The sequence below is a fragment of the Lepisosteus platostomus genome, chromosome 3 (genome assembly GCF_059453375.1).
Source record: "Lepisosteus platostomus isolate fLepPlt1 chromosome 3, fLepPlt1.hap1, whole genome shotgun sequence".
Taxonomy (NCBI): domain Eukaryota; kingdom Metazoa; phylum Chordata; class Actinopteri; order Semionotiformes; family Lepisosteidae; genus Lepisosteus; species Lepisosteus platostomus.
Window position 1 is genome coordinate 445962 of NC_142613.1, and position 23611 is coordinate 469572.

Genomic DNA, 23611 nt, shown 5'->3' on the forward strand with positions numbered 1-23611 from the left:
GTATATTTAACATAGAAAATACCCAGCACACAGAGAGCCCCCTGCTTTCCAATGGCAAAACACAGGCCCAGAACTGTGACCAGCAGAACTGCAGCTCTGGGCCTCCAGTGTGTTCAGGTGTTGTGTTGTGATCTGGGCCCATGTGCAATGGCAGCAGGACGAACAGTTAATAAACCTCCAGGCAGACAGCCCAGTCTGAGAAGGTCGCACATCTGTAAAGCTTGTGATTGGTGGTTTTCATACTCACGCCCTCAGGATCTGCCCGATCTCGTACTTGTCGGTGATCTCCGATAGGCTGTTGTAGGTCCGCCCATCTCGGATGGCCAGGCATCCAAATGGCATGACGGCACACACCTGAAAGACAGGGGGCACCCAGACAGGGCGAGAGACGGTCACACGCAGGGCCTGAGTCCTGGCTATGCTGTCAGACCTCTAGTCCCTCACAGGAGACAGCATTGCAGCTGTAGAGCACAGCACTGAGCCGAACGGCCCAGTCTGGACCGCAGCCCGTGAGCCCGATCCGCACAGGTCTGCACAAGCCCTTCTGGTGTCAGCCTGTGTGCAGTGCACACGGCCAGGCACACTTCATTCCATTCAATAAAAATACTTCCCAAAGAAAACTCTGGATTGAATTCTCTTTCCATCTGACAGCTAATCTCCCTGCTTTCTATAATCCCTGCACTCTAATCTTGCTCATCACATAAATGAGTCTGGGATATAAATAGGGCAGGACAGACACGTGGAGAAAGGCGGAAGCCATCCCACAAGGCAGCGCTCCACGAGCTTCGATAAGCAACTCCTTCTCCACACTCCTCTCGCTGTGAAGCCTCAAGACTCTCCCTGCTCCATCGACCTGCAGGCCCTGAGCAGAAGAGACACTCTGCTCATTTGCCCTTCACTCTCTCAGCTCATTGAAACGCAGACACACCTGGTCTTGGACTCCGCCTTATGGGTGTTATACAACACTGTAGGGTTTTTATTTACAACTCAAAAAACAAAATCCTGGCTCAGCGCATTGCTAGTCATGTTGCAAACTGAATGCAGTTGTACAATAAACTCCGTTGAGGGTCAGATCTCTCGGGAATTCTCCTGTTCTCATCCCAGGCTCTCCAGGGTGAGAAATGACAGCTGAGCCACACAAGCTCTGCCCTCGCTCTGACACAGGAGACGGTGGTCGGTGGCGGCTCTGGTGGAGAGAACACAGTCTCACGGGTCCTGGCAGCAGGAGCCAGGCTTGGCACTGCCTGCCGGACACTGCCCGCTGCAGAGGGCTCCCGGAGCCATGTGCTGGGCACCCCCCCGCCACGCCCCCTCCTGGCGTGACAAGGCTGTACCCCGGCCAGAGCAGTGAGCACAGCGCCGTCCCCTCGTCAGCTCACGGCGAGTGCTAATGGGCCTGATCGATGGCTGATGGCCGCGCGATATTGACGACTTTTTAATGGTCTGGGGGCTGCAGGCGGCCTGCTCCTGCAGCACAGCTGAGATCATTAGTGCCTGTAATAGATTGATTGTCCTCATCTTTTTCACCTCTCCCCCCCCTTCTCCTTTCTTCCTCTCCGACCTCTGACCTCCACAGACTCCCTGACTCCGCTCTGTCTTTAATCACGGACCGTCTTCAGCTTCTGTCCTGCAGGCCACGGCTCTCTCGCTCCTTTCTGTTGGGCTCTCGCTTGCGAATCACTAAGCAACCAGATCCCTTTGCTCTGTTGTCTGCCGTCCGCCAAAAGAAAATAAAAGAGCTCACACTGACAGCTATTATCAATACCACCGCTGTACTGCAGTTAATACACAGCTACTGCTGCAGCGGATACTGTTTCTGCTGATCTCAGACCTGTGATGAGCGCTGTCCCCTGTGTAACCCCAGGGCTGGCTGATCTGGGAGCCTAGGCAAGATCTCAGAAAGGGGTCCCTCCAGGTCAGGCTTTTCGCATCCACTACTATTATCAGATCTCAACACTAACTGGATAACTTTAATTAACCAGCTTTGAAGAACTCATAATAAATCACTTACAAACAACAACAAGAAGCAGAACTTTTACAAGGATAACATGTACTTTAACACTGAAACTAATGAAAAGGAATATTAATAACAATAAATAATGATAAACAGGATCTCTGTTACTTCAAAATTATAACAAATCATAACCTACAGATTACTGCTTTGAAACCTTTGCAGAAAGGAGTTGTAGAAATAAATACACAATTAAGTAAGAAATATGTGCTCTCAGTAACAAGAGTGGTGGTCCGATCAGTAACGCTGAGAAGACAGGAAGGTTTTATAAAAAAAACATTCTATTAATCAATGTGCCTAGATTTTGGGAAGGCAAAATCATCGATTTCATCTTCATACGATAGCAGTCGACTCACTGTGTGATTGATGCTCATGATGGCCAGTCCAGGGCTCACCTCAGGTGTGGGTTAACTTGAGCTCTGAAAACTCCTCTCTGCTCCTGCTGCTGTGACTGGGAGAGAGACTGCAATCCGAGGGCTGCAGGATGGGGTCACAATACCCCCCATTTAATGAAATATAGGAGAAACCAGATGGTTACAGATATGCGCTGAACATTATTTTGTACTTCAGGTGGGTAGCTGCGTCAGCATGCGTAGGCTGCAAAGGAACAAGTAATAGGTTTATTCCATGCTGAAAAAAAGAAGAAAGAGAACACAACGTTTCGGCCGTGGAGCCTTCTTCAGGTGTGAGAGAGACAGGGCAGTAGGCAAAGGTAAAGTAGCGGGAGAAACTTTTTCCAAGCCCATTGTTTCTCATTTCACCTCTGACGGCCACGACCACTCTAATCTCTCCGTCTGTGTTCTCAAAGACGGTTTTCCGAACTCGTACATCAGAAAGACCACCGAAACTAAAATTATTCTGCAGTTAGGATCACACATTCTTCCTTCCCTTAACGACAGATTACTGTTCTTTTAAATTTTCTCCATTCATTGGAAGTTTCATTTCACACCTCTCTGCACCCATTCTGACTTCACACCTCTTGATTGGCCTCTCTTTCTGTCCCCTGCTCCCGCCTCTCACTCCTCCTCCCTCCCAACCTTTGTTCTCCCGCTACTTTACCTTTGCCTACTGCCCCGTCTCTCTCACACCTGAAGAAGGCTCCACGGCCGAAACGTTGTGTTCTCTTTCTTCTTTTTTTCAGCATGGAATAAACCTATTACTTATTATTTTGTACTGTTCCTTCACTTTCACCCTTTTGTTTGGCCGGGCAGCGATCCACACGGCTTGTGTACGACTGATGTAAATGCGAACCACTTCTAGTGAGACACCTCCAGTAGGCTACGTGTGCAGCAGCTTGTCTGCCGCTCTCTAGTTAAATGGATCCGACTCCATATATCTGTAGAAATCGCTGATCCCACTCGCCTTTTCTGCGCTTCGGAAACATCACGCGCTCGATTCTGACTGGTCACTTTTGGACTGGGATTCCATTAGGATGATCCACAGCAGAAACAGAAAGAGCCGCTGGAGGGAATTTTTCGCTCACATTTGAACGTGCTGATTAAAAACATGCTGTGCTGCACATTGGGGGGCCCCTGGTGGCCTCGGGGCCCTGGGCAGTCGCCTACTTCTCCTGTGCTCAGGGCCGGCCTGTGAAACCCAGACCCCCTGCTTCACCAAGTGTCCCCTTTTGGAGAAGCCTGCTCAGCCCCAAACCCCAGTCCTTCACAGAGTCCTGAGTCCCCAGAACATCTTCAGCTTCTCGTCTCCCGAGGAACAACGCGTCAGTCCTCTCGAGTTCTCCACGTCTATTCCCTGAGGGCACGGAAACTTCACCTCACTCCCGGGACCCCTGGCACACTCAGCTGGGCTCGTCTTGCACAGCCAGACTTCCCTGCCCCAGGAGATACACGTTCCCCTTCTCTCCTGGGACCTACAGGCAGATTCCAACTAGAAACACTGCTAATCTACCACATCAGAGAGACCACGGAGAAGCACGTTAATCCAGGGATACTTCACTAGTTTTTCAATTGCTTACATTCAATCTGGATCCATCTGTCTTTACTAATCTCATGCCTAATGAAATCCTTGCAAGTCTACATCATCTAGTTCAGGCTGGAGAAGTTGGAAAGAGACTCAGGACTGCAGGCTGGCTGCTGTCAAAGGACAGGAGTTGAATAAACACTCCCATGCTGTCTAACCTCTCTGCAATTCAGGAATAATATGTCACTCTCCCTTCCTGAACTGAACTGAATTTAGACACAGCCCCTCGCCCTCTGCACCTGACCGCTGTTACAGCGACTGCTGCTGTTTGTGAGGAATGTCCCAGTTCAGCACAGGGCCAATCAGCTGAATCCTGTCCATTCAGTCAATCAAGGCAATCAGTGCAGCCCAGCTGGTGCGGGGGTTGTGGGTTCACCTGCTTGGCCATCTTCCAGCGACCTGATTGCTCCCCTGAGACACAGGGACATGTTACAGCACCAGGTCAGCCTGCCAGAGCCCAGGGAAGTGTGTGAACTGCTGGGCTTCACCTCCCTGTTTATCTGCTTGACTTTATTGCTAATTAGGGGCAGCCTCTGTCTCAGTTAATAACCTATGTGTGATCTCTGGCCATAGCTCTGCTGACTGCACAAGGAATCTGAAGTCAGATTCCTGACTTCAGCTGAAGGTCCGTTGACTCGTCCAGGAAAACACTCTCCTCGGAGCTTAGGGATGGTGGATGAGAGCCAATTATCTTTTCCCGGGATGTGGAGCTTTTGTGCCCTCAGTCTGTCTGCAGAGTGGGGAGGCTGTCAGTCTGGGACTTTGCCAGTGTGGCCATCTCAGACCTGAAGATCAACTCGATTCTGTAGTGCAGCAAGGGAGCACTGATGTGGAGATCAGCGTGTGCGTGTGCATGTGCATGTGCCTGTGGTGTGTGCAAGTGTGCACATGTTTTAAAGAGTGTGTGGTGTTTGCATGTCTGTGTGTGCACGTGGGTTTGTGTGCAGGAGTCTTTCTCCCCAGTGGCTGCAGTGTGTGGGCCAGAGGCAGGTGTGAATTATAACCAGCTGTTATTATTAATGGGTGTCTATGGGAATAAATAATGGCCCATTCCTGAATTATTAAAAAGAAAGAATGATGAAGTTCTAAGAACATTTTGTTTTAGTCACAAAATCCAGAAGGCATGCTTTGTAGCAACGGTGAGAAAGGTAGTATATTTCTCTGGGAGACAGGACTGCAAATGGTTTTGACAGGGAACAGTTCATCCTGCCTTGTGGGCTTGTATTTATGACACCAGCGGCAGTGAGGGGGCCAGAGAAAGTGAGAAAGGAAACAGCAGACATCTGATTGCCTTTTCATCTCCAAAGCTCAGCGATCTCACTGCTAATTTAACTCTGAGAGAATATTACCATGCTGCAATGGGGACAGCACAGACAGATCTCTGAGTGAGAGTCAATGAGTTCCCCAGTCCTATACTGTATAATCCCACACACTGTTCCCCAATCCTTCACTCTTTAATAACACACACTGTTCCCCAATCCTACACTCTATAATCCCACACTGTTCCACAATCCTACACTCTATAATGCCACACACTGTTCCCCAGTCCTACACTCTATAATCCCACTGTTACCCAATCCTACACTCTATAATCCCACACTGTTCCCCAGTGCTACACTGAAGAGCAGTGGTCCTAAGTAAAGATCCCTGAGGTACTCCACTAATTACATCACCTGAACTGGAGCATTTACCCCTCTGTGTGTATCCATGGATTCCTGTCCATTAATCACTTCTTTCTTGGATTGCATGCAGTACAATGAATGCCTACCTGCTGAAGATTGAGAATTAATCTTTAATGAGGAACTCAAAACTCAAAAACCTCCTAAGAATTTAAATATGTCTAAATATTGTATGCCTGTTTTCTGTTGTTTGTAATTGAAAGACCTCTTACAGATTAACCAGATTTCATTGGCCAGGTGTTTGCCTCGTCCTGAAAGTCTTTCCACTTGTCCTGACCTGATCCAGCTACAGGAGTGACATCACCCCCCTCCAGACAGTCTAAAGCTCTGTGGCAGCAGGAGACCTGATAAGATAAGATAAGATGGTCACCTGGCCTGGTGGAGTTCTCCACTGACCGGGGGCGGGGGTGGGGTGTAAGTGCTCAGAGCCCGCCAGGGGTGGGGGCAGTTCATCACTCTGCCTGACCCCCTCAGCCCTCAGGAACACTGTACCTGTGACAGGGCTCTAACAGAGCCACTGGCTCTCTGTGTCTGAGAGCTGCAGAAGGGCTCACACAAGCCCCTTTGGGGAAATGGGCTGCTAAAGGAATTATCCCAGTGAAACGGCAGGGAACTCCTGCACGGTCTGCACTGAGACAACCGGGGAATCTTAGACGAGCTCCACCAGGCCGCAGAACTGACCAGTGCTGGGGGTCAGCTGGGGGTCATCTCCTGTCACCCCACTCTCATTATTTACAAGGGCCATTTCCCAGCTTGGCTTGTTGGTACATCTCCTGCAGAAAGCAGAAGGAGGAGGTAAGAAACGTCATGATCCTTTTAATATTTTCCTGTTTTTGCACAGGATCAATCATTTAAACCCAGGAAATAAAAGTGCCCCAAGAAAAACAAGGAGCATTTGAAAATCCTGGAGACTGCAGGCCGCTACTGAACAGGCATCGTTCCTACCACCTGAATGACTAGTGAGCCGCACACCTGCACATCCCCGACTGCAGCAGCTCCAGCTCCATCAGGAGGCAAACTGCGCCATGAGATCACTCCTGCCCCAGCTCGCCTACACTGGCTTCCCGTCACATTCTAGATTCTCGCTTCCGACTCCTCCACACTATCAGGGCCGAATCGCCCCCTCGTGCGCCTTGTCTCTTTACAGGCAGCCCTGCTGTATCACCATGAACGCACCTCAAAAAGCCAGAAATACCGCACTGACCCCACTGATCCTGAAGCCCCTAATGAACACAGCCTGGTTTCGTTCAAGAGCAGGCAGGATGACATCCTGGGACAAATAAAGTGCTAACTACATAACGAGCTAGATGGTTCCTCTCATTTGTGACCCCTGATCGAGTGTGAAGCACTGCTGCATGATGCACAAGGCCGAGCTACAAGGTACGGATGTGTTGGCATCAGATCCATTTTGTGCCCTGTATTTTGTCACACTTACAGCAGTAAGAAGGATCAGGTCGAATCCTGTTGGAGCTGCTCGTTGTTTTATTCTAGCAAGGCTCAGTGCCGTCCGCTTGTACTACACCTTTGCTGTCACCCCATTATAATCTGACTGTGGACACAAGTGTCTGTGAAATAAATGAGAACGGAATGACGTACGATCAAGCTGATCGCTGCTCCAACACAGCGAACGGAAGGCTGTCAAACGCCACCCAGCCTTGGCCCTGTCCCCTGGAGCCAGACAAGCCCAGCACCCAGGCAAACGCCCCAAAGATACCCAGGGCTGGGCCGACACGGGCTGCTTATCTGGGTCACTCCCACGGTAAGGGGCTGCTGCAGCCTATTAGACTTTCAAATGAATGCAGCTGTTCCTATAGGAGGAGCGGGTCTCATTAAAACGCTTCCTTAGGCAGTCTGACTGCATTGTTCACCGACAGACTCCGACTGCGAGCCAGGCAGAACGGCACGGCCTGCCCGCTGCTCTGTGTGCCCGTCTGGGTGGCCGAGCTCCAGCACACAGTCCCGTCCCCTCTACCTGAGACTGCAGCAGCCCTAAACCACCTCCATATCTTCCATAAATCCTGAATAACCGACAATGACAAAATCAGGTCAAATTATGTTCCAAACTGCTTTAAACTGGGGGTGTAGTCACTACACTCAGTACACCGCATTCTGCCTGCTTTCTTAAAATAAAGACACTCAGTCAGCAAGCAAGCATCTCAAACGGAGCTGCAGGACTGGAGAAAGGCTGATACAGGATAACGCTGTGTCTGTTCTGAAAGGCGCTCCGCCGCGCCGCAGGGAGAGGACGTGGTCAGGAGCGCCCCCGCTCCGGTCTGACCCCTGGGGCACAGATCACCAGGCGACTGGCCTGAATTGTGTTCATATTTTCAAACATCACTTGTCCAGTGCGAATAAACAAGCAGGAGTAAATGCTCGGCATAGGAAACACTACTAAGGAGGAGCCCTTCTCATTTCTCTCCAGTTGCTCATGAAAGCAGAGCAAATGACTGAATTCTGTCTCCTCCAGCAACACGTCTATATAGCTGTTAAACACTGAGACATGCCTGGCCAGAGCAGGGCGTGGAGGCTGTGGGATCGAGGGAACAACATGTCAGCTACGGCGCCTACCCAGCTCACAGCCCGCCTTCAGAACTTCCTGCTTCCTGAAGAGAGCCCGCCCCCAGGCAGGCATCCCAACTTTGAAAAATTGATTGCGGGGGGTTCGTCTCTCAGCGGGGTCGTCCCCCTTGAACAAAAACACAGCTATATAATTTAATAATTTGCTGATAGATACTATTATATATATGCAGTACACTATAGATACTATAACTCCCCAGTCCAGTTTAATAATCTTTTTTCTTTACAAACGTTCGTTTGTAAAGAGATGCGGCTTGTTCAGCGGATTGGAGCAGATTTTCAGAGGGCTCAAGGTCACAGCAGTCTGTATCAATGAATTATGTGATTTTGCAAGACATCCGATTCACAAGAGTTTCGTGTGCGAGCTGACCTCTGAATTCTGTCTTTATGTGACACAGTGCTGAATGCCCTTCCCACGTCACTCTTGGAATTTGGTAACAAATATTTATTGTTTTATAACAATATTGCACTGATCATGCTCCGTGAGACCTGACCAAGCTAATAACTAGCAGCTCCGTTATCTAACAGCTCGCTAAACTCACCTCGACACGTCTTTTGCAATCATTTCAACCACCGCCGGCTATGGTAAAATCGCTGTTGCAGACGGTGCAGCGAGCTCATGTAACACTGTGTTTTACAGGTATAAGGCAAGGGGAAACCTTCGTGTGGTCTGGTGAAAAATGGGTTTTGTATTTTTTCGTCTTTGGTTGCTCCACCATGTCGTTGTGTCACACGAGCGTGCAGACAGAGACGTCCCGTACAGCGAACTGCGGTCCGGGAATGGTTCCCCCCCGTGAAAAAAAATCGTGAATATATCATGAAATAAATCGCTGATGATTTTTCGGACCGGGGGGGTTGCCGACAGAAAAATTTGGGAGCGGGGGTCGGTTTCCGGGAGATTAGGGATCACTGGCGGGAGTCAGGGAGGAGACGCTAAATTTCTGGGAGATCGGGATGTCTGCCCAGGTAACGGTGGAACACCACTGCCTGAATCCAGGAGAATGCTGGGAGTGGATTAAATCCTTCAAATCTTTCCACCCCTCAGAGAACTGAATGTTTGCATCACCACCCTGTCTAGGCTGTGTCTGCCTCTGGATCTGACCCGCGATTGGAGTAACACGCCTGTGGTTTTCTCTGCACTCTTAGTCTCCTGACAGTTTCTAATCCCTGCTGCTGTCAGTACAGCGCTGTGGACTGGCCCCGTCTTCAGCAGGTCTGGGACATGAAACAGGGGCTACAGCTGATTGCTGAGCTAACCTCACACCTGAGGACAGGCCAGCACAGCACAGGAACACCGAGAAGCCAAACAGCTCTCTTCTCCGTCTTCCCGGAGAGCTCACAGGGCATGCCAGGTGGCATGGCTTTGAACCCGGAGCGACGGGGTTCCCCTGTGCGGAACGGCAGCTCTAGACTCGGAGGCCATGAGGAGAGAGCTCACAGACATTCACAGACGCCATCTGCTCTGTACAAGGCTCACCCTTGCTCCCTGTACGGCAATGTACTTTGAAAAAAGCCCTGCTCAGGATAAATATGCCATAAATCTCAGGAGCCCTGGCTAATTAAGGTTTGTATAACGAATCAATAGTGGGCTGCCACTCATTATCTTGACAAAACAGCCTGGAGGGCCGAGCGCAGGGCAGCTCTGTGCTAGGGAGTGAGGGAGTGCTGGCAGGGTAATGAGTTCCTGTGGGTGTCTGAGTGGTGCCAGGCAGCACTGGAGCAGCCTGTGCTGGTGCTGCTGCCCTGTCCAGCGCCCCCTGCTCCGGGCATGGCCAGCTGGCAGTGTGCGGCTGTACTCCGGCAGCAGGGCCCTCGCTCGCCATGCTCCACATGCAGCGAGCAGCACGGGCAGAAGGCAGTCAGACCACTTCCACTGGGCCAGCGGGGCAGCAGCGGGTCAGCAGGGCACTGAGAGGCCCCAGGATCCCTGCGCAGGGCTGGAGACTGGAGGCGCTTCCTGGCGGCTGTCTGGACCAGAACGATGGGATTCTGGAATGGACTGGCTATGGCGGAGCTGAACAAGCAGGACATTTGGAGCGATTCCTGTGTTCTGTTATTCTGACAGCCCCTACCTGTGCCGTCTTTCCCCCTGGCTGCCTGCACAGAGAAAGGCACTGCCTGTGCATGCACACTCCTGCAGCTGTGCAGAACAATAACCCATCGGCAATAAAAGCCACTTCCAAGCCTGATTGCTTTAGATCTCCAGTGTCATGTGTTCTCATGAAACCATTTGAATTCACTACGAGCTGCTCCCCCTCATCCCCCCCTCTCCCAGGTTAATTCTCTATATTAAGTTATCAATCTCGCTGACAGACTCTGCAAGGGAACCATTGCCATAATTTAAATCTATAGTACTTTTGCAGATCCGGCCTTACAAATTCCGGAGAAAGAACAGACATCAGTGAGGGATAGTCTAGGCGTTGCACAACACCAACAGGCCTTTCCCACAACTCACCCCAGGATAGGGAGCCTCCACTGGGACACCCAGGAATAATAAGGCCCCAGAGAGGTCTCCCAGGCTGGACGATGGTGAGTTTGTCAGCAAGGCTCTTAGAATCTACGTCAAAAGGCAAGGAAAGCCAGTCTAGGAGAGCAATAGCAGCTAATAATGTGAATTTATGGTGGTGGCTGTGTGTGTCTGTGTGCCTGCCCTCGGGGAGCTCATTAAGATGGTGTCAGGGAGGCGCGTACAATTAGAGAGATACAGAGCGAGAAAGAAGCAGGATCGAGATGCTTGGAGAAGAGGAGGGGGTGACTCATCTGTAAACTGGCAGGGGACTTCACAGCAGCTGGCAGCTTGCCACCCTGTACCCCAGCTGGCAGGGGTGAGTAGAGTTTGGAGATTCTGTGCAGAAAGGGCAGATTGTGAACAGATCAATGGTCAATATGGCCTTTTCAAAGATCTGACATGTGGTCCTATTCTGATTTTCTTGGAAAGGAAATGTTAAAAGTTTAAAGAATGCAAATTGTACCAGAAACAAAAGTTTTTCTTAGATGATACTTTCAAGACTATCAAAGCCTATGCATCTCTTTATTTGCGCTGTCCCTGGTCATACAGTGTGTTTCTGGCTGCTGAAGCGCCAATGAACCAGCAAGACAGTCAGACGGGTGTTTAAATCAGAAACATTTTCATTTCCTTTCCTTGCACTGTGCCTTGATGAAAGATCCAAATCAAATCTTTATTCTGGCATTCTGAAGATCTCTCCTCTCTGTTCAAATTCAAATGTTTTAATATTTTATTAAGAACTAAACAACCCAGCATTAAAACAAACTAGAGATTCTGTTCCAACGCCTGGTGTGAAAGAGGTGAGGAGCAAAGGGGACACTGTCACCGGTTCAGGGGCGCTGTGTGGACACGGCCCCGTCAGGGGACTCACTGGAGCCTGTGGGCCCGGCAGTCCTGGACAGGACCAGCTGTTGATGCCCTAACCCAGCCAAGACAAAGTGGCCACAAAGTGGAACTGAGCAGGCGGGATTCAAGACCTAGAGCAGCAGTGTGTATCCCAGGAATGCAGTGCTTTGAATTGACCAGACAGGAGGAACTCGAAACCAACGGCAGCCTTTGCTGCTCGGAATTGTGGGAAATGTACTTATTAGAGCTGCGCCGCCTGACTTCTCTCTAATTCACAGCAGCTGGATCAGTCGCTGGGGGCACTCATTTTGCAATGTGGGCCTGTGAGAAGTAAACAAATCGCTTATTATAATAAGGATGAATGTGATTATTGCTTCTGAGCTTTATAGGACTCTTGCACGGGGCTTGTATACACCTCCTGCTCATTTTCCCATAATTCAATCCCACAGCACTGGTTGTTAGCAGTGGAGGAGACACACACCCCAGTGTGTTTGACTGCTCTCAACCTCTGCAGAACTAGGGCTGCGATCCAGGAAAGGATGCCAGTGGGAGTCCAGTTCAGTGTTGAAATGGGAGCAGATCCCCCAGGCTCAGAGACAGCATGACAAGAGTTAAATATTCCAGTCCTCTCCAATGCACTTCTGTCCCTCTGGCATTACTAAGATGGGAACAGAGTTGGTGTCACACTGCATTATCCCTTCACCTCTGGAGCCTATAAGTATACTGAGATATCCCAAAATTGTTTGGTGGTGCTGTGGTTCGTCAAATACATATATTGAGTCTATGAACTGAAAGCCCAGTGCTGATGCAGAGCTTGACAGCCTGTGGGACTCGCCCAGCGCTGCACACTGAACATTTCCTAATGCTGGACCTCCAGAGTCCCCTGCATCACCACTGAGCCAAGAAGGTTAATACAGCATCGGTATATCCCAGCTTCCTGCACGCTGTTTCGATGCAGACAGGCCATCAGCCCTTTTGTAAAGAGCTGATCTTGCAGTCTATTGATCACCAGAGCACTTATGAACACTCAGGCACACATTTCCTGTCACCAGTGCTTGGTACTGACAAGCTTGTCATGGAGCAGAGGGCATCCTTGAGATCTGCAGGACAGTCCAAGGCTGTTAGGCTCATCCCTGCAGGGACGGTCTTGTCTGGATCTGCAGGAAGTCACAGAATTAGTTTCACCATCTCCAGACCTTCAGAAAAGTTAAAACTAAAACCCGCAGAATTTTTGCTTCAGCTAGACAGCTGTAGCCATGGACTAATCATCGCTCACAGACAGACCGGCCTGTCATCATGGTCAGGCACACAACTAATCTCGGCTATCATGAACTTCTGAGCTCACTTGGCAGTTCTACGTACATGTATTATTTTCCACATTCCTGTGCGCTGTAGTTTAATGATATGTTAGATGCAGTGTTGCGCTGTAAATAAATGTGTATGAACACCTACATATTTACACAGTGGTAGCAGTTGCCGAGTGAATTGCAGGGTGATGTGCAGATGTCTAATTGACTGACCCAGCCTGATTAGAACAACAGACAGTCTCTGTGTACGATGGCCAGGATAGTGCCTGATCTGCACCCACATAGCTGCCCATCTGAGCCCAGTCCAGGCCAAGTGGAAGTCAGCTGAGTGTGAAGGACGAGCTCTGCTCAGACTCCCAGTTCTGCTCTGTTTACCTGCCTGTACCCTGGAGCCTTTCCAAGAATCATGGGAATTTTATTCAAGCATGGATCTGCTGCCTCCCTGCCCAACTCACACCATCACACCTTCTCTCTCCTGTTACTCAGGGATATTTTTAATGCTCTTGCTAGAAAGCAAAGACCTCCCATCAGCCATTTCTGGACCCTGACTCTGAGTTTGATCAATTCAGGACTGTGTGACCCCCTGCCCATTTCAGTGGGAGACATGACAGCAACATGGGCAGTCCTGGCAGGGGACAGTGGCCCCTCTGCTGAATAGAGAAAAAATCAGCAAAAAATAAGAAAAACTTATTTACTTAAGGAAATAATGATCACTCCCTCTTCTTCATTTTGTCTCTGGAATGTCATTCCAGTGTTTCATGAGAAACACACCAAAATCTGTTTTACAAAGCATTTTTAAATAATCATATATAAGCATTAATCATAACTATTACCCATTTAGTAGATGCTTTTTTGTACAGTGACTTCTAAAGAGACGTGGGTGAGCGATGTGTCAAACACAGCTTCTGCAGAGTCTTTGACAGCAGGACCACAATTTGACATCTTGCACAATGAACAGAGCTCCAGGAGCTCTGGAAACACACCAGGAGTCAGGAGAGCTGGAGCTCCAGGAGGTCTGGAAACACACCAGGAGTCAGGAGAGCTGGAGCTCCAGGAGGTCTGCAGACACACCAGGAGTCAGGAGAGCTGGAGCTCCAGGAGGTCTGCAGACACACCAGGAGTCAGGAGAGCTGGAGCTCCAGGAGGTCTGCAGACACACCAGGAGTCAGGAGAGCTGGAGCTCCAGGAGGTCTGCAGACACACCAGGAGTCAGGAGAGCTGGAGGTCCAGGAGGTCTGGAGACACACGAGGAGTCAGGAACAGATCTGGAGCTCCAGGAGGTCTGGAGACACACGAGGAGTCAGTAGCAGATCTCCACTGTGAGTAACATATTCCATTCAGTTTCCCAGTGATTTTTTGTTCTGGATCCACAAAATTAAATATTGTTTCATATAAGAGTGCCTCTCTATTTCTCTTTCATCCAGCGCAGCCTCCCTGTGCTGAGTTTCCTGTGTTTACCAGGTTCTGGCCAATTGCCAAAACAGAACATTCCAGAACGTCCCCCATTGTAGAGACAATGAGCAGCAAGGCAGTACACAGAGCACGGTGATGGGGAAACACACTACAGTCTGTTAAAACTGTTGTACAAAAACATGATCTATCCATCTCGCCTTCAGAGGTATATAAGCAAGTTGTGTCACCCTTATTGTCCAACTGCTGAGAGGATTGAGAAGCCTCCTGTTGTCTGTAACATTTCATGTGTTTTCTGCACACCAATGAAATTATTATTACTATTATTTTTACCTGAACACCCTGGCATTCACATACACAGAGCTGACACTGATCACCTGAACTCCTGAACTCACCCTCCTGAACACACACAGCACTGGCACTGATCACCTGAACTCCTGAATTCACCCTCCTGAACTCACCCTGGTACTCACACACACAGTGCTGGCACTGATCACCTGAACTCACCCTGATGCTCTCTCACACACAGTAGTGCATGATCGTGTGTGTGTAAGTTGTGTGAGTGAGTACATGCGCATTTGCCTTCTGATCTGAAGTAGGTCAGCTCTGGTCCTCAGAGACTGGGATTGCGGATGAGCGTCATATAACAGGAATTACAGCTGCTGTCGACCTAAATCTCTCCCATCTGACCCTCTCACACGCTCTCTCAAACACACACACATGCTGCTGATGTTTGGCCAGATGCTCCCTGTCCATGGCTTCTCTGAGTTTGCCTTCTAGCTCTTTCTCTCTAATAATTCACTGTTTCTTTCCTTTCACTTGACTTCCCTCTCTCAGTCTCTATCTCTGTCTTCTCTCTCTCTTCATCTCTCAGGCTCTGTGTCTCCCTCTCTCCTCTCTGCTTGTTCTTTTCCTGGTATCCGTTGATCTCTTCTTTCAATGTCACTCTGTCTCTTCTCCTCTCCTGCTATCTCATCCCAACCCCCGCCTCTCCCGTCGCTATCCTGCCCCATATTCCCCTCTCTGTGACGGCGTCTCTCTGTTCTCACACTCCACCTCTCCTCTCTCAGTCTCCTCTCGCTCCCCGAGTCTCTTCGTCTCCCCTGTGTCTTCACTCAGCTCTTTCGCTTCTCTCCTCCTCTCCTCCTCTCGCATCGGGGCAGAAGAATGGTCACAAGCACCGGGAGGCCCTTCAGCTCCCCCAGCAGCCCGTGACAGTCACACAGAGATCACGTCTGGAAGAATCCAGGTATTGGCTTCAATAACATGGCTGGGCTGCTACAACACCTCCTCACAGGATCACTGAAAATTCAGCATTTAAAAGAACGTCGTTTCTCCAAGCACTTCTTCCTGTCAGCCTTTCTTCTTCTGTCTTTGACTCGCTCTGTAAATCCTTCTTCCACCGTTGTCTTCCTCTCCCCTCTATCGTCTCTCTCTGCAGCTCCCTGTCTCTCGCTGTCTTTGTCCTTCCTCTCCCTCCTCCTCTGCCTCTGTTTGCTCCGCGGGTCTACTGGCCAGACAAGCGGGAGTCAGGAAAGAAAATGAGCTGGAAGTGATTAGCAGATCTCTATAGTCAACAGATTAGGCCATTAGTCTGAGAACAGAGGCAGTGTTTAACACAGCCTGCGAGCTGCCTCTGTCCTTTAATGAGAGATCATCTCTCCTTGGACCCTGGAGCACACAGAAGTCATCTACAGGGATAACCACTGTCAGATCTCACAGGCTTCAGCCACCTCCAGGGTGGCCAGTGAATTGTGACTGGGCCCTGCCTGCTGGATTCACTTACACAGTGCCTGCTGCTCGCCTGCCACACACAGCCAGAGACTTCGGAATGAAAAACAGCGCTTACAGATGCTGACAAGGAGAAGCTTCTTGCACTACTCACAGTGCCCTGATACAAGGCTCTGTAGAAGGGTACAGGGTTTAGTGGGCTCAGCTACAGGACCTGCACTGAAACTCATAAACCTCACAGGAGCCTAACCCCCTCAGGCTGAGCCTGCAGCCTGGTCAATAAGGCACTCAGTCATGGACCAGCCAGAGACACTTGAAATACAAGTACACACTACAGACATGTTTATGGAAAAACCATCTTAATAAGTGACTGGGGCTTGCTGTTGTGGGTGTTTCTTTCTGATTACATGACTCCCTTTAAGAGTGACTCACTTTGTTGACCATATACAATTTCTTGCATTAGGAATTCGTCTTTTCGCATACCCCAGCTTGCACTCCATGAGACAGACAGATACAAACAGGGAGAGAAGCTGGGGGTCAGAGCGCAGGGTCAGCCATTGTACGGCGCCCCTGGAGCAGCTGGGGTTAAGGGCCTTGCTCAGGGGCCCAGCGGAGTAGGATTCCTCTGCCGGCCACGGGATACAAACCGGAAACCTTCCAGCCGCAGGCGCAGATCCTGAGCCCCAGAGCCACCTCACCGCCCCATTTAACCTTACTTTTGGGGTAATTTGTTTGCACAGAAGATCGCAGGGACAGTTACAATTGAGAGGAGCCATTCGGATCACCTGACCTGTTTTCAAGCTAATTGACTCAGGGATTTCATCCAGCTGTTTCTTGACAGAAGCCAGATTATTGGAAAAATTGCATACACTCCCTCGACCCTTTGTGCAGAAAAGTGCCTGCCGTTCTTGGTTTTACATGCATTTCTACGTAAAAGGGGCTTGTTTGATCATTCAAAACAAAAATAATAACTTTGTCTGACCGTGATGGAGCCTATTCACTGGACTGGGAGTTCTGGAGATTTTCCGCAGGTGTTTGTAAGACATTGAGCAACAGCATGATCAGAGGGCGATCATCTGCTGCTGCAGAAGAGTAGAGAACCTGGCTTGTGAGCAGGAGTCCTGAAATACTCGCAGACTGAGTCCCAAGCCGGGAGAGAAGTGAGCAAATTCTCCCGCTCGTGTCCACTTCGACGCCTGTCACACTCCTGCTGAGACACAGCTCCGGACAGGAGCACAGGCTGACTCCTTGCTATCGCCAGGTGGCTCTGATCCTCAGGGATGGGCTTTCTCTACGCTGGGGAAATCTATCCCAGTGACTACACTGGGTGCATGTGCCACAGCCTGCCCTGCTGAGAACAGCAGGGGCCCCGGAGGAGGCTAATCAGAACAGCAGCTCCCACCGGCAGGCTGGGAGCAGAGCCAGCCAGCTCCTCCCTGGCCTCCAGGGACACATTTCTACAGTAAGGACGAGTAATCCAGTTAAACGCTCACAGGCTCACAAGATCACAGGTGGTCTGACTCCCCTCATGAGCACTGTCCTGTGGTCCTGTCCCAGCGCGAGTGTCCAGCTGTTCCTGTTCTGTACAGCTGGAGCACATCTGCAGCCACACTGTGCTCGAGCTCCGCGGAGAAGAGTTTGAAAAACAGGGATGAGCTTCTTCCAGGAGACCGAATGCTTAACTGCTGCTGAGCAATTACGCAGAGGAAGACAAAGAGTGAGGGAGAGAGACAGAACGCCAGGGGAGAGGGAGCAGTTTCAAACAAGGTGGGAGAGACGGCAGAGGAACGGGGATGGAGAGACGGGGGAGGGGTGGGGGGCAGGGGAGGGAAAGATGATGAGAAGTGTGAGGGAGAGAGTTTAAATATTCACAGTGAGAGAGACTTCTGAAGTGCTTTCCCTGGAGAATGGCATAATTGATGGATTCTACTTGTAGCTGCCAAAATTACCATCTCCCTTCAAGCAGGAGTTATGATCAACTGCGATTTTCCCTGTTATTGCGTTTCTTACTCATCGCAAATCAGATCCTGTGAGCGGGGCTGCTCTGTCTGATCCGGCTCCGGCCTGGTGAGCAGGGAAGTGCTGATGTCAGTTCTCCCCTCTGCACGTGTTACAACCCACCGGTAGCACTGAGGACCGGAGGCACATGTTCAACCTGCTAAAGGCAGAATGAGCTGTCTTTCCTCTACTGTGCTTTTCAGTCCATAATGTGTTTTTTTTTGCGTTCTAATCAATGTTAGAGAAAAAGATCTAATCCTACTCAGTGCACAGAGGGGAAGAGAATCCTGTCTAATCTTCCTCTCTGGAAAGCACGCAGCTTGATCCAACTCAGGCTGTACCAGAGAAGCTCCAGTCCTGACCAGCGCTGACGCACACAGCCTTCCTCCTGCTGCCTGTCTGAGCGCACACTTCCTCATCAGTGCCCTACCGCAGACAAGCAGGAAGGCAGGAGCTCTCAAATGGCAAATAAGACATTTTAAAGAATAAAGCTAGCGTGGATCGAATCGCAATAATGAATGAATGGGGTTCCCAAACCAACAGATTACAAAACCAGCCACAAACTATGTATCCCACTCTAGTCAGTCAAATGCTATTTCAACATAGACCTGTGCTGTGAGGCCTGGCTCTTGGCCTGTGTGGGCACTCGTGTAGCGCCCTGACTACACCCTAGCACCCTGACTGAGACTAAGTCAAAACATTAGTCTCAGCGGTGCTTCATACAGACACAGAACAATAAAAGAGAACACAAGGTAAACCAAGCAGGGTATGGCCTCTGTTAGTGCCAGCCAGGATCTTCCTGCCAGTCCGCCAGGACTCCCCAGCGCTGCTGCTGTGATCACGCCCCCTAGTGAGCGCAGGCTGTTCCACGCTGCTTCCCTGTATATTCAGTAAGGCGCAATCTATAACGCTCTCTTTTCTAAAACACTCAAGTCTTGATTTAAATACTTGAAGCCATATGGCGCTTATGAGCTTAATTTACATTCTTGATTTATAGCCCTGTTTCCTGGATGATTGCACTGTGGTCCTGTACTTTAACAGTGCCCCCTGCTGGCCCAGCTGTGTAAGGACCACTGAGCCGGTGCTCAGCAAGAAACCTGAAGAAAAGGAGTTTGACTTAATCACTTTGTTTACTGACTCATCTTGCTCAACAAGTTCATGGTCTTGCTTTTCAAGAAAACTCAACAAAGTGAAATAAAACCAGAAAACTATGTCAGAGTTCAATAATGCTCCCACAGTTTCATGTGTGCACGCCAATGTCCATCACTGGCTCATGGGACTCAGTGTGTTTGCCTGACTAGGGGTCTTGCCTTTGTCTTGCTGCCTTGAGGGATTTACATGAAAGGCACTATATTCTATATCCACACATTTCATGATACAGGTAACATAATAAGACAGCTAACTTTATGAGCACCCTCTATATAAATATAAAATATTCTTTAGATCATTTAGGAGCGCCACTAGAGTCTGTCAGGCTACGCCTGTGCTGTGGTAGAATCTCCCAGTGCTCGGGAAGATGGGCTGAGTGGCTGCTGTCCTTGTACGGCTCTTATCAAAATTCCTCTTTAACAGATCTCTCACACTGCTCCTTCTGCCTGCTGCCAAACAAAACCTTCCTCCCCATCCTCCCAACTTCCATCCCACTGCTCTTCCCTCTGCTTCCCTTTGTGAGCAGCCCCGTGCCCGGCCTATAAATAAACCTGCTGGCTATTTCCAGCGCTCCGCAGGGACGCAGGCGTGAGAGCGAGGGAGGAGGAGGCTGGTGCCCGGCCCGGGGCTGCCGAGGAGAGCACAGCGCAGTGGGGAGGGTCTCCGGGACGGAGGGACAGAGGCGGGGAGGGACCTGTTGCGCTGAGAGATCCAGCAGCCTGTTCCCCCTGCAGAGAGGGAGGGGGTGGGAGCTGATCAGAGCTCTGGGCTAACGCGCATGAGCGGGCACAGCCATCCGGGACCACTCCCTGGGCCAGCTGCAGAATTTAAAGCATCCCAGACCGCTCTCCAGAGCACTGACACCGAGCGCCAGCCAGAGTCTGCGGGCAGGGGGGGCAGGGCAGACGTCTTTATTTATTCATGCCTTCAGATTGCAGCCGTGTTTATGTGGCTGAATAATTGATGCCGGAGCCGGCTCTATGTGCATGAAAGTGGTCGGTCTTTTGCCAGGTCAAGCAGACAGGAGAGCCTGAGAGGCCCTGGCAGCATGTGACTGAGAGCCAGACAAGCTCAGGACGAGCCCTACGGCCTGGGCCCAGCCTCGTCAGGCTCTGATCCAGTGCTGGGAGGCCCTTTCTTCAGGTGGCACAGACTGGCCACCTTGGACTTACTGGCACCACATGTCCTAGAGCAGATCTGTCTTCCTCAGGGGAAGCTCTGGCTGATAATATACAAGCGACAGTCATGAAGGCATCAGGGGTGCAGGACAGTGAACCTTTCAGATGTGCAGCACATTGAGAAGTACAAAACTGACTGATGGTGCAGGTTAAATGTGGTTGTAAGGCTGTGCAACAAGTACATGTGAGAAATGAAGCAGGATCCCAGATTGCCATGTTTCTATGAGCTTTTGCCAGGAGTGTCTTAAGCCTAGAGGGCGTCCTCAGCTCTTGTGTGTGATTTCTGTCTTCCAGGCCCTGGACGTGGCTCTGAGATCTGCTCCCTCCTTCCTCCAGTGTCTAGTCCCCACCAGGGCCCAGCTGCTGGGGATCTAACCACAGCTCCACTGTCTGTCCTGCTCCTGCACCGGCCGCACTGCTGCTGCACACAACACACAACACACAACACACACTGCTACACAACCAGTCCAGAGAGGCCGGTGGAGATCAGCGGCTGAGAAGGCAGGATGGGTTACTGGTAGCTGGAAACATTTTTCCCTATCAGATGAAGATGTATAATAATCACATTATTTTGTACAGTACCTTCAAAAGCAACCACCTCAAAGTGCTTTTTATACATTTCCATCCATATCAGTAAAGGCACAATAAGAGCCTAATAAACTGGCCAGTCTGTCAGGATGCTCAACATTAAATTAACGGCAACTGGCATGAAACATCAGTGAATTATTGCGGAGTTAATTACTGCTGGCTGGAAGAGACTTCAGTACGTTTCCGGCACACAGCAGCCTCATAAATATACATACCTCCCTCACCACACTCTGCACACCGCAGTGTGGAGCTATATTTATAGTGGGTTCCTATAGGAATAGATGGAGTCTATATATATATGAACTTCAGAAGTCTCTCACAAGCTTGCCTACTTGTGCTGCCCCCACTCCTTGCATAACGTGGAGCACTGGTGTGGCTGTGAGGAGCTGGCACCCTCTCCTGGAGGCCCTCAGCACCCTGGGGCCTGAGCCCTGAGCCCCAGGCAGGGCCATCCTCAGGGTCCCCCCTCTGCTAGCCTGCACTATAGCGCCTCCTGCTGGAGGTCTGACTGCGCTGCGCCCCAGGGCCCTGGGTCAGCAGTGACTGCGTGAGAGAGGGGCTGCAGCTGAGCTGCACCTGGGGCTCCTCTGTGCAGCACATTCGTGGGGCTCTCGGAGAGCACCCACAGTCCCCCCTCGGAAATATTCACACACAGGGCTCCTGAAGAACACGTGTGTGTTTTCCACGCTTTGTAAACATCTTCCAGTGAGTGGACACAGCAGCACAGCTGTGACGAAGAACAGCTACAATCAGCCAGGGTCTGAAACACACAGGACTTGGTCCAGACTAAGTGTTCTGTTCTGAACTGTTCCCATACGGACCTGCTGTAGCTGGTACTGCAGAAACCTGGGTCAGGTCCTTTCCTGACAGACCCGCTGTAGAGACTTGCGTTGGTCCCTGTCCTGACAAACCCCCTATAGAGACCTGGGTCAGAACCGGTCCTGACAGAACTGCTGTAGAGACACGGGTCGGCCACAGTCCTGACTGAACTGCTGGTGCTGTAGAGAATCGGGTCAGAACCGGTCCCGATGGGTCTGTCGGACAGAAAGCGATGCCCCAGCTCTCACTATGTCAGCTCAGCCCAAACACCAACACAGAGGTCAGCCATGCCGGACAACCCTACAGCAGTCGGGTCCTAATATAAAGGCAATACCCCCCCTCAGTCAGTCAGCTACTGACAGGGGCTTGTGCAGAGCTCAGGGGCAATATGATCAGGGGCTTGTGCAGAGCTCAGGGGCAATATGATCAGGGGCTTGTGCAGAGCTCAGGGGCAGTACGATCAGGGGGTACAGAGCTCAGGGGCAGTACGATCAGGGGCTTGTGCAGTGCAGGGGCAGTACGATCAGGGGGTTCAGAGTGCAGGGGCAGTACGATCAGGGGGTTTAGAGTGCAGGGGCAGTACGATCAGGGGGTTGTGCAGTGCAGGGGCAGTACGATCAGGGGGTTCAGAGTGCAGGGGCAGTACGATCAGGGGCTTGTGCAGAGCTCAGGGGCAATATGATCAGGGGGTACAGAGTGTAGGGGCAGTACGATCAGGGGGTACAGAGTGCAGGGGCAGTACGATCAGGGGCTTGTGCAGTGCAGGGGCAGTACGATCAGGGGGTACAGAGTGCAGGGGCAATATGATCAGGGGCTTGTGCAGCACGCAGGGGCAGTACGATCAGGGGGTACAGAGTGCAGGGGCAGTACGATCAGGGGGTTCAGAGTGCAGGGGCAGTACGATCAGGGGGTACAGAGTGCAGGGGCAGTACGATCAGGGGCTTGTGCAGTGTAGGGGCAGTACGATCAGGGGGTACAGAGTGCAGGGGCAGTACGATCAGGTGCTTGTGCAGTGTAGGGGCAGTATGATCAGGGGGTACAGAGTGCAGGGGCAGTACGATCAGGGGGTACAGAGTGCAGGGGCAGTACGATCAGGGGGTTGTGCAGTGTAGGGGCAGTACGATCTGGGGGTACAGAGCGCAGGGGCAGTACGATCAGGGGGTACAGAGTGCAGGGGCAGTACGATCAGGGGCTTGTGCAGTGTAGGGGCAGTACGATCAGGGGGTACAGAGTGCAGGGGCAGTACGATCAGGGGCTTGTGCAGTGTAGGGGCAGTACGATCAGGGGGTACAGAGTGCAGGGGCATTATGATCAGGGGCTTGTGCAGTGCAGGGGCAGTACGATCAGGGGGTACAGAGTGCAGGGGCAGTACAATCAGCGGCTTGTGCAGTGCAGGGGCAATATGATCAGGGGCTTGTGCAGTGCAGGGGCAATATGATCAGGGGGTACAGAGTGCAGGGGCAGTACGATCAGGGGGTACAGAATGCAGGGACAATATGATCAGGGGCTTGTGCAGTGTAGGGGCAGTACGATCTGGGGGTACAGAGCGCAGGGGCAGTACGATCAGGGGGTACAGAGTGCAGGGGCAGTACGATCAGGGGCTTGTGCAGAGTGCAGGGGCAGTACGATCAGGGGCTTGTGCAGAGTGCAGGGGCAATATGATCAGGGGGTACAGAGTGCAGGGGCAGTACGATCAGGGGGTACAGAGTGCAGGGGCAGTACGATCAGGGGCTTGTGCAGAGTGCAGGGGCAGTACGATCAGGGGGTTGTGCAGAGTGTAGGGGCAGTACGATCAGGGGGTTGTGCAGTGTAGGGGCAGTACGATCTGGGGG

At 51.0% G+C, this 23611-nt stretch overlaps 1 protein-coding gene across 2 annotated transcripts in view; it reads right to left on the reverse strand.

The window, feature by feature from the left end:
* LOC148673904 (caM kinase-like vesicle-associated protein) overlaps positions 1-23611 on the reverse strand; it is a 39737-nt gene that overhangs the window by 12931 nt on the left and 3195 nt on the right. For both annotated transcript variants that reach the window (XM_088623578.1, XM_088623577.1), the window contains exon 2: positions 248-354. In XM_088623578.1, the coding sequence (XP_088479704.1) occupies positions 248-342 (95 nt within the window). In that variant the 5' untranslated portion in view covers positions 343-354. The remainder of the gene's footprint in view (positions 1-247; positions 355-23611) is intronic.